Source organism: Microplitis demolitor, chromosome 4 (genome assembly GCF_026212275.2).
Source record: "Microplitis demolitor isolate Queensland-Clemson2020A chromosome 4, iyMicDemo2.1a, whole genome shotgun sequence".
Lineage (NCBI taxonomy): Eukaryota > Metazoa > Arthropoda > Insecta > Hymenoptera > Braconidae > Microplitis > Microplitis demolitor.
The window spans coordinates 21,720,190-21,734,747 of record NC_068548.1 but is presented as its reverse complement, the minus strand read 5'-3'; the positions used below and the strand labels follow the sequence as shown (position 1 = coordinate 21,734,747).

The following is a 14,558-nucleotide window of genomic DNA, read 5'->3' as shown; positions in this document are numbered from 1 at the left end:
TTTTTTTTTTTTGCATTAGTTCCTTACCAATAATTATCGTGTATTCAATTATTAAATAGAACCATTCTAGGTCATTGTCTAATGCTTACTTTTTTAAATATTTTATTTTATCCATATCACGATAATATATGAGATTATTGATACTATAATAAAAAATATACTCTACATAAATTAACATTAAATATTATAAATCTTAGTAACCAAAAGAAGTAATATTTAATTTAAATAATAATTAAAAAAAAAAAAAAATTAATTATTGATCTTAATTATTAAATTAACAGAGTTTTTTTTTTCTATCAAATAATTCCCTCTTATCATTGCGAATAAATAATTTCTTGATAGTGTAATGAAATAAAGTTATTTGCTCCAGGCACTTTTTAGTTTTGCAAAAAGAAAAATAAATAAAGAAAAGTAAAAGTATTTAAATGAACAATAATAAAAATATAAAAAGTAATCAATATATTAATTCAGTATCTTTGGAAAATTAATAATGTGGCACATAATTATAATTATCAATTTCCTCCTAAAATTGAGAAAAAAAAAAAAGAACAGAAAAATTTATTAAAATATAATTAATTATTGATTATCGTCGAAAGTTTCTGGATATTAATTGCAATAGAAATAACTTATGACTTATTAAAGTGATACTGAATTTAAACATCCATAAATATTTATTACTATGAGAGTGTAAATTACGATATTACTAATTGCTTTTTAAAAAACTTTAAGATTATTTTTAAATAATTCAAACTTAAAGAACTTGATCAGCTTCTGGATCAAGATCAATCCCTTTGTTGATGCATCCTGGCACTATTTTGTCTTCGTGTGGCGTCGAGCTGCGCCGTTCAAATCTCGGCAGCTCTCTCATCGGTGATGGTGGTACCGAATCAGGAGAAGAGACTTGTTCTTTATCACTCGCCTCTTTCTCTTTGACTAAACAATCAGATGACTCAATCATTAAGTCATGTTGCGGCGTTAGTTCCTCATTGACAATCGATTTGTTTATCGGCAGTGACTCTGATGAACTGACTCGCAGTATTTCTTGTTCAATTATAATAGAGTCTTGCTCTTCAACCACATCATCGGTTGTGATTTCAGCTGGAGAAATTTTTTCTACAACAATAACTGAGTCTTGTTCTACAACTGAAGTATCAGTCGCCATATCAGTAGGAGTTATTATTTCTTCCGCATTAATGGTCTCTTGTCTGTCGACTAAATCATCAGCTGCCTCTTCAGCTGGAGTTATTTTTTCTTCAGTAACTTCTTGTTCTATAACTAAAACTTCAGTTATTTCAGGCGAGGTAATTTTGTCTTCAATAATAACTGAGTCTTGTTCAACAATTAAAGCATCAGTCAAATCACTTGGAACATTTTTCTCTTCAGTAATTATTGATACTTCTTTCTCAACAATTTCACCGGAAGCTACATCAGCTGAAGTGATTTCATCTTCAATAATAATTGAATCTTGCTTGTCGATGGAAGTATCAGAAGTGAGCTCTGCTGGTGGAACTTCTTCTTCAGCAATAATTGACTGTTCCTCCACAGTGACGTCAGAAGATGGTATATCAATAGGTACATTTACTGACTCAATGACTGATTTGTCTGGTAGAACAGGTGGAGTAACAATCTGAGAAATTTTATTCAATTTTTCATCGATTGTCGACTCAGAGACATTACGCACGACTTCTATTACTGTTTCTTCTCCGGTAGTGATGTCTACGGACTCATTACTGGCTGTTGGAAATTTTTTTACATTTTCTGTTACTGTCCAAGTATTTTCGATGATCATAGTCTCGCTGGTAGCAGTAAAGTCATCAGATTCAACAGATTGTTTCAATGTACTGTTGACTATTTCCGATGATACTTTATTATTTTCAAATGGATTGTCATCATTTGAATTGTCTGAATTCGTTAGCACATCAACACCAGACGTATTACTTGACATATTTTCTTCATATTTTTCATACGTGTGTGAGTCGAATCCTTTCTCAATTTTAATATTTACATGCATTGATTGCTTATCATTTTCACTTTCATTTAATTTGTAATCAACACTTTCAATATTTTCATTTACTACTTTTTCAACAGTAGGTTCTGATACTGGCGCTGATACTGGAATAGGTTTTTGGTCTACAGTTTCATCGGTCTGCATGCTCGCACACAGCGGAGCTAGAATTTCCACAACGTCTTGCCCGCTAAGTTTCAAACTTACGTAGGTTGGATCTTGACCATCTAGTTCTTTACATTCGAACATCGTCTGTCCTTCTGCGGTCAGCTCAATAAACTTCTCGCAGGCTTCCAGAGACCAGCATTCAACATCATCTGGGATTTTCAGTGCACAAAATTTAGCTAGTGGAGGAATGGCAGCCAAGTCTTCTGGCAACACACGAACTTCAGTTGCCAAAGACGAATTACCGTAATCAATAAAAATAACTTCGGTCTCTGTAGCAGGATCTTGATGAGTCTGAACCTTAGCTCGGTACCACTGATCATCTTCTGGAAATTTAGCAGCACAAATTACTCCTATTTCATTGAGCGCACCTAGAGGTAAATAATTATCTGCGTCACTGAGACGTATGGCCATTGATTCAAGTTCAGCTATTTTATTTTCAGCTTGAATCCAAAATTCCGATGGCGAAATAACGTGACTTATCATAACATTTGGAGTAGTTTCTTCACCTAGTGGAGACAGTCTTTCTTCAATCACAGGTACTGATTTACTACAATACTGATTCAATTTTTCAGCGACGTCTTCGTCATTCAGAAGAAGCTGCACTGTTGAAATATCATCAGCTTCATCGATGATATTCATTTTAAATTCAGTCAGTCCATTGTCAACAAGTTTTATGAATTCTTGATAAGCTTCACACGACCACTGTTCATTTGCTGGTGAAACTAGACGACAGTGTCGTGATAGCGGTGCTAGAGTTTTTAAATCATCAGGTAAATCACGAAGTTCTGTTGTCACCGCAGTGTTTCCGTAGTCGATGTAAATAACTTGGGTTCCTGAACTGCCGTACGACAAAACTCGGGCTCGATACCAAGCAAAATCTTCAGGAAACTGAGCAGCGCACAGCAATCCTTCTTCAATATTTTCAATCGGTGAATATTCATCAGCAGTCTTCAATCTCTCTGCCATTACATCTAAATCTGTCGTGTGTTTTTGCTCTTGAATATAAAAATCATATGGAGCGTTAACATGACTGACAAATACTTTATTTTCTGTACTGTCTGTATGAGGTTCAGAGTCAATTAATTTTTCTACCGGTGAACTTTTTTCACAAAGTTTTTCAAGTGAGTTAATAATATCTTCTCCATCTAGAGTAAGTCTAACTGTCGAAGTTTCACCTTCTTCGAGTACATCTAAGAAAAATATTGTCGCTCCATCATCAGCCAGTTTAGTAAACTCCTGACAGGCAGCATCAGACCATTTTTCAACCCCTTGTGGTAGCGGTAAGCGGCACTTACGTGACAACGGTGGTATTGCGCTGACATCATCAGGAATTTCACGAATTTCAGTTGATACTGCAGAATTACCATAGTCAATATAGAAAACATTTGTTCCCATTTTACCATGAGAAATAATTCGTGCGCGATACCATGAATTGTCATCGGGAAATTTAGCAACGCAAAGTTCTCCTGGTTTTACTTGAGTAATTTTAGGAAACATGTCGGCTACGATAAAACGATCTGCGATGCATTCCAAATCAGCGACAGACTTTTCTTCTTGTATCCAAAATTCATCAGGAGAATTGATGTGACAGATGAAAGTCGATCGTGGATCGAGTACATTTTCAACCAATTCATCGATGACGTCTTCATGAGCTTGGATCTGTTTCGCTAAATTCTCATTAACCAGCATCTTGGTAATGCTGCCATGGTCATCAATAAGATCAACGCGCTTTGAATTACCATCCGCAATTACAACTGCAGTCAAATTATTGTTATCCAAAGTCTTGTCTGCGAAAGAAGCTATTGCGCTTTCATTCCAGTCCTCGCAATCGATGGGAATTAAATCCAACCGGCATTTGGTGGCGTAGCATTTTATCGACTTCATCGAATCTGGAAGCTGTTTTATTTTTGTCATGTCGAGAAGTATATCTGTGTTGCCGTAGTCGATGTAACGGACAGTAACCATCTCCGCGTCAGCTACTATCACTTCCGCTCGATTCCACATAGAGTTTTCGGTATCGAGAGCAGCACAAATAAGATTGTCTTCGGGAACGCCTTCGATTGGAGGGTAGTCTGGAGCATCTTCTTGTAATTTCTTTTCTAGCTGCTCAATAGCAGGCAAGTCGTTTGCTCTTTGAATCCAAAACTGTGTTGGATTTTCTACGTGCGCGACAACAACTTTGTACCTGCCTCCAACAATTAGATCCTCTGGTTCATCAACGACATCTGATACTGGTATTTCGTTGCTGACTTCTGTTGCTTGTGAATTGTCTTGATCTATGAAACCTAATTGACGTAATTGATCATCCAATTGTTCACCTGACTGTGAGCTCAATGACGCAGTCCACTTGTTGTTCGGATTCAATTGCAGTGTTGCGTAGAATGATTTGTTTAACAAATGATTTTTCAAAATTTCTTGTTCTTTTATCCCTCCGACGACATTGAACTTCAATCTTACTTCAATAGCCAGCTGAGAAGGCTTGAAGAATTTTGATTCTAATTCTTTCAAATTATTACAAGGAATTTCTTCAGTATTTCCATAGTCAACATAAAGTACCAATGCACCGGAATCTGTTTTGCTGATAACTTTAGCCCGATACCAATTCAAGTCTTCACTTTGGGCGGCGCACAATTTATCAATCTCGATATTCAGTAATTGTCCGGACGCTGAGTAGTATTCGAAAAGTTCATCGAGAAGTGCGGCATCGGTATCTGCATCAGCTTGTCTCTTTAGCCAGATACTTTTTGAATTATTTACATGAGAAACAATAACCCGATGCTGGTGGAAAAATATTGGCATTGGGCATAATGGACTGATGCTCTCTTCTGCTTCATTTTGTAGACTTATTTTTTTGCCATTGTCGTTAAATACTTCAACAACGAGCCTGCAAAAATAAAAAATAATTTAATACATGTGGAAATTAATTTAAAAAATTAAATATTGAAAATAGTTAATTACCTATTGTCATTAACGCTGTCGACGCGGATAATTACTTCGGATTTCTCGATTAAATTTCTGAGATTCTCGTCGTCAGTTGAAGAGGAAACGACATTTTTCAAACTACACTCTACAGATTGCTTTTGCATGGCTGACAGTTCTCCGGGCAATGTCAGCATCTTTGTAAGATAAAAAAAAATTTTTAAATTAAATTAAATTAGTTAGTTAATTAGTTTTAATGACTGATTTTTATTTGCGATTAATCTACGGCAAGTCTATATTTCTCGTTATATTAGTTGATCACATAATGTATGGTATTAGTAGTACACAATGTTGTTATAAAAAAAAATATATATGTATATATCTATTAGACTGATTAAAAAAAATATCGACTATTTTTTTATTTTTATTAAACAGTTGCAGGAAGGTAAAATAAGATGTCTGTTAAAAGATGAACTCTTAATATTAACATTAGCAGATGACTCCTCACAATTTTCTATTTCTTACATTTAAATAACATGGGAAAAAAAAAAATGATTAAATTTGGAATTTTATATCTCGGCAATGACTCATTGTACAGATAAGCTCAGGATATAATTTCGTAGGGAATAAACGTTCTATAAAAAAAGTCTATCGTTTTTCCCAGATCTATTTAATAGGGGTTTAAAAAAAAAAAATAGTCGATTTTTTTTAATCTATTGTATACATGTATATAATTAATAGAAAGACTGGATTTTATTATTTATTTAATCATTCACTAAATGATTTATCATGGCAATAACAACAACCGGTTACGAAAAAACTCACGCAATTCAGTGGGACCACATCGATTTCTCCAGTATCAATGAACCTCACGTCATAATTTGTTGTTTGTGTAATAAAGTTTACAACAACAGCTCGTCTCCATCCTTTGTCTGTATAAATAAGACAACCTGCTCCAAGGCACACCTCGCGTGGTAACAGTTTTGGCATCACCTAACATTGCCATAGTTTTTTTTTATACTTGTATTATTATTTTTCTTTCTTTACAGTCTCTAGTAGATTATTGTTAATAAGACTGTGAAGATTCTGCTACCACCTCTAGTGATTTCAGTGAATATTAGACACATATTTTATTTTTTTTTTATTTACACAGATAAATGACCCAGTAATTTTCCGTGACCCGGTTTCAGACCTTTTCAAATTTATTTAAAATTCGAAAATGAATAATTTATGTCATTTATTAAAATATGAAAAACTGGGCCACTAATCTCGCATAATCATTAATTTTTTTTTTTTACTTAAGAATCAGGGAATTATCATCAATTAGTTTGTCAAAAAGTTGTGAATTTGACATTAAAATTTTAAAATCGAAAGTTAATAAATAAATGAATGAATAATTAATCATGAATATTTGAGGTGAAAATTTTGTTTAATTAATTAATTATATTCTTACTTTTGCAAGCTGTTGTTAATTAATCAGGTTTAATAGTCTATTAATTACCATACATCGTGCGATGCAACATCAGATCAACGAGCTTAATATTATTATTATTAATACGCGTCATTAACACAAAATTAAATTTTATTAATCATTAACACGAAAATTTTTTATGATCCTGAAGTTAACAGACAATTAAAAGTTTTAGGATTTTTTTTCAACAAATGAAAAAAAAAAAAAAAATGCACATGTAGAAAATTAAAAAAATTCTAAGTGCAATTTTTTTTATTAATCGTTTTTAAAAAAATCCAATAATTATTAGACGTCAGCTAATTTCAGTATCATAATTTTGTTACTTATTAATTAAAATTATTTAACAAAGAGTTTTTTTTCATTAACAGAGACTTGAAGAGTATTTAATTAAAAATCCATGCAAATCATTCAGGTATGTAAGTAAATGTTTACACAAGTAAATTAAAACCAATCGCCATAAAAACTTGTGCTCGGATAAATTAAAACATTAATCTAAAATATCATCAATAAAAAATATAAAACTTAATTGTCTACCTCTTGATTCTGATTAGCCATAAAATCATTTATTATTTTCTCACTCGCTTCGGCAGATGGCAATTGGATGTAAAATTTGTTTACATTTTCCACTTTCGATACTTTAACCCTCAGTACTTGTCCGCGTAAATAGCTGATGTCTATTTGCGACAAATGATGGCCGCTGTCCGCATTCTCTTCTGGTTCTTTAAAAAAAAAAAATAAATAAATAAAAATAAAAGATTCCCATCAATAAAATTGTTTTGTAATTTTTAAAAATAAATTTTTTTTAATTTTCTCAACTGTAAAATAAATTTAAATTAAAAAATCGATGAAAAATAAATTTGTTTAAAACGTACCTACTTCATCAATAGTTTCCAAATTAATGGAATCCACGATAGCTACATCAGTAATTATCACTATTAATTAAAATTTAAATATTAAAATGATTAAATCTTACCATGGATTTCTTTGGTTAACGGAATATTAGCACTCGGTACACTAGGGTATTCTGCCAGTCCTTTCTTCACTAGAGTATCAGCTACATCTATTCCGTTGTTCGTCATAGAAACCAAGTACTTGCCATTGGTAACTTCATTGAAGCAGCATCGAAGCTGATCGACATTAAAGAGACGATCAATTTCATTATGATCAGCATTAGACCAACCGGTTCCACCACGAGGTACGACATTTTTCAAGCAGCAGAGCACAGCTTGCTTTGGTAGATCCATAAATTTTTCATCCACGCGAAATATTTCCCGGGATTTAACCGTCGCAGTGTTTCCAAAATCGACATAACGAACCTCATAATTACCGGACTTTATTTTAATAACCTCAGCACGATAAAATGCACCGTCATCAGCGAAAATAGCAATGACTGATGACCCAATGGGAATATTATCTTGAGCAGGCTGACGCCGAGCGTAAATTTTTTGTATTTCATTCATCATTGTCCGGAAGTCTTTCGACGTGCGAAGAAGTTGGCAGTAAAAATTATCTGGATTCGTCAACCAGGTGACAATAACGTCTTCTTCAACAGACAAATTGATGGCAGGTTCACTCCACTTTCGTTCAAGTGGCGCATAATTTGTTGATGACACATGAGGTGCTGGCTTGCTACCACGACTAGATCGACTTTCATTCTTAGCTACTTCTTTGGCTTGGCTTAAATCAGCAGGATTGCAATAAGTCTCATTAATATACGGTCCAATAGGTTCATTATTGACAACTTCACGGATTAAAACTTCGTAGACATCATTTTCTTGAGCGATAAATTCAGCTTCAAGTAATTTCATATCTGTAAGTAAGGTAAATTCATTTACTTCATTGGTGTCCCATGTGGTTTTTGACGCACCAAGCAATTTGCAGTTGATTGCTTGAACCGGTAGTTTAGCTAGATCTGCCTCGAGCTCTTTTATCTTATCAAAGCTCACAATCTCAATATTTCCGTAGTCTACGAATCTTACGGTCACTCCAGTTGATTCTACTGATTGAATTACAGCACGGTACCATTTCAAATCTTCCGAGTACTGTGCAATGCAGCTGACACCGACTTTAGCATTGGATTGATGCAAATTATTGCCACCAGTCTCGTAAAGTTGGGCAATTTTATCCATCACAGGATCTAATTCTAGATTATCTGGTTTCAATTGCACGTGAAAATTTGTAGGACTAGTTATGTAAACAACTTCGCAGTGTTTTATAGCACCAAGAGTAATATTGGGTGGGGTAATTTGCACTGATGATGATGTTGATGAATATTCATTTGAAACAACAGCTGCAGAGACTGGATTCCAAGTATCGATTTCACTTTTTTTATTCCTGTCATTGCGTTGATCATTAAATCTTTGATTATTTGGTTTAAACCGGGTATTATCTGATGAGTTGTGAATATTGTAATCATTTGATCGATTATTGTACTTGGAATTTCTGTCGGATTCATTTTCATTTTCGTTGCTGGTACTTCGAGCCCGGTCTCGACGATTTCCGTTGTTACCTCCTCTGCCGCCTCTACCATGGGAAGAGCCACCACGTGGTCCACCTCTGTCGGGTCTGCGACCACGTCTGCCACTGCCTCTTGATGATGCGTTTGAATCTTTATCGCTCCATGAAGTATCTCCCGCATTATTGCGATCGCGATCGAATCTATCTCGACTTCCTGACGAATGAATTCTCCCACGTCCGCCGCTACGATCTCTGCGATTGTTTACGTTGCTGTCATTGTCGAATCTATCGTTTGTGTCGTTTCTGTCATAACGAGGAGCTGATGACTCCTTGTTGAATCGTTCGTTTCGTGAATAATCGCGATTACTTCTGTCACAATGGCCTGACCAGTCGCGACTGTTTGGTTTTTGTTCTCGATTATTGTAACGTTTGTCTTCATTGTCGGCATTCTTCCAATTTTTCGCTCTGGCGTTTTCGAATGACGAATTCTCGTGAGACTGCGGGTACGAGTCGTTGTGATTTTTCGATGTCCAGCTGTCACCCTCTTCACTGTTGAAAAAAAATTTTATCTGTTTAGTTAAAGTTTTCAAAATAAAATTTAAAATTTTATAATTAAGTATCAAGGTAATTTAGTGTGGGAAAAAATTTTTTCTACTCTTAAAAAAAGTAAAGTCTTTATTTCATAATGCGAAATTTCTCTTACGTCAAGAAATTATTTTTTTTATGCAATAGTAAGTAATTTTACGGAGGTAAGCAATCCAATGAAATTAAAATTTTAAATTGTATTGAGGTTTGGGTAAATGTTAATAGCAGCACCAGGTACAAATAACCGGAACTAATCTGTAGAGCATCACCTACAAACAAATGACCCGTATTGTTAACGAAATTTGTTTTCTACATGACTATCGTCCGGATTGGACCACGTGCCAGGTATAAACCATTCATAATACTTTCAAATCTCTTTGACCCCTGGAAAAAGGTGTGATAAATAAATTTGATCTAATGAATCGTTTGGATTTATGTTTACAGAGAGTGGTTTCAACAAGATAATAAAAATTTAGTACCAACAGTATTTAAACCCTGCTTAATTTTAACGATTTTAATTTTAAGGATTACATTTACAAACTAGAAAAAAAAAGGTGCCAACAATATAAAGGTAGTTTATTGCTTTTTGGTAGTTTTTAAAATACTTTTAAACCAAATTTTTTTCAATCCGAAAAAACCTGGTTCCTCCACAATACATTCGAACATTCAAAATTTTAAAAAACATAAAAATATAAATTTTTTTGGAAGATTTTTTTATGATTCTTTATAAAAAGTTTTATATAAAATTACCTTTTTTCCCGGTAACTTTTTTTAAAGTTGTCAGTAACTTCTTTTTGATACTGAGTTACATGCTGTACTGGAGGCTGAGGTTGGACAGTTGGGGGCACACTGGGTTGATCAAGTGTACCATTTCTCAATTTGGCAGATATATTTGCAATTGGTTTAACATTTGAGTCATAAAGATCAACAATAATTCCTGATGACTTGACATCAAGAACAGCCATCACCAGTGGCTTATTCAGAACGTAAGCTTCAAATTTATCGTCAACTTCCGGTTTGTAAGGTACCGACTCAAAGCCATTCAGAACGCACTGAACGGCTTGAATCGGTATTTTTGTGATATCATCGCTACGTATTGAGCGAATGGCATTGGAGGGAATCGTTTCATCATTACCATAATCAACGTAATGTACCGTCACTTGATTGTCAGCAACAGTTACAACTTCCGCTCGATACCTAATGATTAAATTAATCAATTAATTAATTTTAAATAAATAAATATAAATAATTAATGTAAAATTACCACTCAGAGTCAGCGCTACTGTGGGCTAAACATTTCAAGCCAGGTCGGATGTTCGACGCTTTAATTGGCGGTGCAATTTTAACGCATTCTATCAAATGATTAGATAAGGATTCCATATCCAACACATTTTTAGCGAGTTGGACAAAAAATTTACTGCAAGCGTGAACGTAAGACACGTGGACATTTTCGCGTGTGCCAGCTGTCAAACGAGGAGCTTCGGGAAATTTAATTGCCGAGTCAGGAAAAGCTTCGAGTAATAACTGCAAGACACTTTTGCCATCAAGAAACAGATTACCATAATGCATTAACGGTGAATCTTCACGCGGCATTACCACCAACGTTAATACTTTTCCCAGTACCAATTCTTTGAAATAATTTTTCATTTCTTTTGTTACGGTCAGTTCACGTACGCCACTCAAAGTAAAGATTATAGACAATGCCTGTGGATTTGCGTAATTTGGTGGTATTTCAAAAATACTTGAGTGCGGTAAAATTTCTTGATCGCCAAAATCGCAGTACCAAACTTTAAGTTTAAGAGTATCAATAACCGTTGAGACAACTGCACGACGTATAAGCTGTGTTTTGGTATTGAGAGCAAGGCAAGCAGCACCATGAATCGGTGGATCTTGCAGTGATTTTAACGGAAGAGTATTTATATTTTTCATCAAAGTATCTAGCTCTTGAGCGCAGCTCTGCAGCTGCACGTTAAATTTCAACGGGCCGTCTTCAACATCTGACACAAGCACTTGATGTTTCGTGTCTCGTTCCAAGTTACGCGACTTGAAGGCTGCCGAATCTTGAGTACGAGGGGATAGTGATGTCGGTGGTCGCATTTGTTGAACGGTAGTTGGATAAGGTCGTCGCCAATTTTCTTGGACCGGTTTAGTGGACGCGGGTGTTCGCGGCTGTCGTAATTTCATTGGAAAATTATCGTTATTGTTATTAATCATTGGATGTGGTTCGCATGGTATCGGTACCGGTGCTGGTGTAGGTGCAGGTGCTGGTCGATACATTACGCCCGGCTGTTGAAGTGGTTGCTGGTGTTGCTTAACTATAGGAACATCATGAGGAGGCCTAGAATTAATTAATAAATTAGTTATTAATTTAATTCAACTTGTCAGTAATTCATTTACGGGTGATATGGAGCCAGCGTCTTCAGACCAGTAATCTAATTACTGATAAGGATGTACCTTTAATTATATCCAAGTTCACCCGATCACTCATGTATTTGTATATCTATATATACTAAATTTTACTAAATATAGATATACAAATACATGAAATGATCGATGATCCGGAAGTTGGCAGGAAATTAACTATTTTCTGACTTTTTTTCCAACAATTTTATAATTTAAAAAAAAAAAAAAAAAAAAAAAAAAAACAGTAAGCGCAATTTTTAAAAATAATTTATCGTGTTTCAAAAATTCAAAAATTATTAGACGTCGGCTAATTTCAGTATCATAATAATCGAGTACTAGTTCGCTGATCGGATACTAGGTCTTTCACATTGTATATTTTTAAACTATTGACAATAAAAAAATAAATATTATTGTACAATATATTAATAAATAATCTTACCTAAGTGGCTGATTTGACGGCACCAATAAAGCCATTTGATTATTAACCAGAAACTCTGTAAAATCTTGACCGTTGTAATACAAGGTGAATATACGATGATTACCACAATCAATTATATCAACCGGAAACTCGTTATATCTCAGCAAATTATAAATGTGATCAATAACAGTTCGATTCCACATGTTATTGAAAGGCATAACTGTGGTTACTGGAAATTCCAACATCAGCGGCGGAATAGATTGCAATTTTAATCCCTCAGCAGTTCCATCGAGTAGTCGTATTTGCCCTACATGGACGTATTCGGTATTACCGTAGTCGATAAACTCGACGTAAATTCTCGAATCTGGCTCTATCTTCAATATTTTAGCCCGGTAATAATTATCTTCATGATAAGCGCAACATATGCCCAGTTGAAAAGTTTTCGACGTTATCGCGCCGATACCGCGATCGAAGCCTTCTTTCAAAAAGGATATAAGTCTTTCTACCTCACGTGCACTGTTACGGTCTATTTGACCGCAAATTTGTAGCCACTGTCCACTGGTACGTACATGTGTGACAAAAAAGTTCATCCGATCCCTTATTTGATTAACGTTCGTCATTTTTTTTTTTTTTACCGTAGATTAACAGTGAACTTATACTGCATGAGTTGCTGGGAAATAACAATTGAAATATTTTATCATCTATTACAGTAATTAATTTAAGTCACTTAATTAATAGTTTTAATAATAATTGTTAACAATTACCTCTCGTCAGTAGCAACCTCTGATTAATATTCCGCAACGTAATAGCCACGCAGTACTTTCGTAAATATGTAGGTCTTTCATCCAAATATATTCTATCCTTTATTTTTTTTTTCTTCAACTACTGTATTGTAATTCACATACACAAGAGCGGCTCTTGCTTAATTCTCAGAAAAAAACAATTCGATAATATTTATTTTTCACTGTTGTTTTTTTAAATATTTTTTTTTAATCAATGTCACTGTTATCGCACTATTATCTTAACATTTGAACACTGTCTCCTTATATGAACGATGTTGATCTCAACTGAGCTGGTTGTTCCTCGAGCACGATGTTAAGGCGTCCATTGTTCAACGAGAATTAACGGAGGAATGTCGAGGTGTGTGAAATCAAGACTCAACCGAGTTGAGCCGCTATAAGTCTAGTGTAGAAGAGGATGGGAAATATTTGACAGCTCGCTCTGACTTACTGGTGCCGATACCTGCGGAGAGAGAAAACCAGAGTCGAATGTGGCGCCGCATTTTTGCGCTCAATTTTAAGAGGGGGAAAATTAAATGAGTGCGACACATACATACACAAATATGACATGGTACTGTGCACTAAACTAAATATTTTGATATATTTTTATATATTACTCGATGCGGCATTTCTTAGAAATTAATGCCGCTTTTTTTTAGGTTCTTAATTCTTTTACCATAGAAGTATATGTGTGTACATGTGTATGTGTGGGTAAACAAAAGAAAAACATGATAATAATAACAATAATGAATGCGTAATTTATTTTGATTAAATTACAATGCTATTACAATAAATTAATTAAGTAATTACCAAAAATATGAGTAGGTGTAGTAAATGGGATAAAATTTTAAAATTTTAATAAATAAATTCAAAAAATGAAATTTAAAATATGCGCGCACTGGTTTTTGAAATATTTAAATGCGTATTTTAAAATTTTTGTTTCTTAAATTTCATTTACTTATAAAATTTAAAAAATAGATAATTGTCAGCTACTAGAAACTATTAGAAATTAATGACAGTGGAAAAACAGAAGACACTTGATAATTATTTATATTTTTAAATAAACATTTATTAGTAATGAGTGTGAATGGCGGACATGCGACAACTTATAAGTTTTAAGTAAACAAATAAATAAATTCAAACAATGACATTTTAAAAAATGCGCGCACTGATTTGTTCTTTTTTAATGTAAATAATAAATTAATATTACGATTATTTTCGTCAGTCAAATGTGTACATATATAATATATATCAGTAACTTCATATATGCTGATTCATTTAAGCTTAGTTTATAAATCTGTATTCCAGTATTAAATTACCAAACAGGAACGAATTAACGATAAGGGAGATCAC

General features: G+C 34.0%; 1 protein-coding gene across 2 annotated transcripts; it reads right to left on the bottom strand.

The window, feature by feature from the left end:
* Nucleotides 1–243: 243 nt before the first annotated feature.
* Nucleotides 244–13,630, bottom strand: LOC103577469 (maternal protein tudor). 2 transcript variants are annotated; one of them, XM_008558111.3, is made up of 9 exons: nucleotides 13,191–13,630; nucleotides 12,448–13,096; nucleotides 10,870–11,943; nucleotides 10,356–10,802; nucleotides 7,537–9,569; nucleotides 7,098–7,282; nucleotides 5,918–6,085; nucleotides 5,132–5,289; nucleotides 244–5,057 (listed from the first exon to the last, which is right to left on the bottom strand). In XM_008558111.3, the coding sequence occupies exons 2-9, from the start codon at nucleotides 13,044–13,046 to the stop codon at nucleotides 752–754; spliced, it is 8,970 nt and encodes a 2,989-aa protein (XP_008556333.1). In that variant the 5' UTR covers nucleotides 13,047–13,096; nucleotides 13,191–13,630; the 3' UTR covers nucleotides 244–751. The 2 variants fall into 2 exon arrangements, with proteins under 2 accessions (XP_008556333.1, XP_008556334.1); XM_008558112.3 differs by lacking the exon at nucleotides 5,918–6,085 and having other exon boundaries at nucleotides 13,191–13,629.
* Nucleotides 13,631–14,558: the final 928 nt, after the last annotated feature.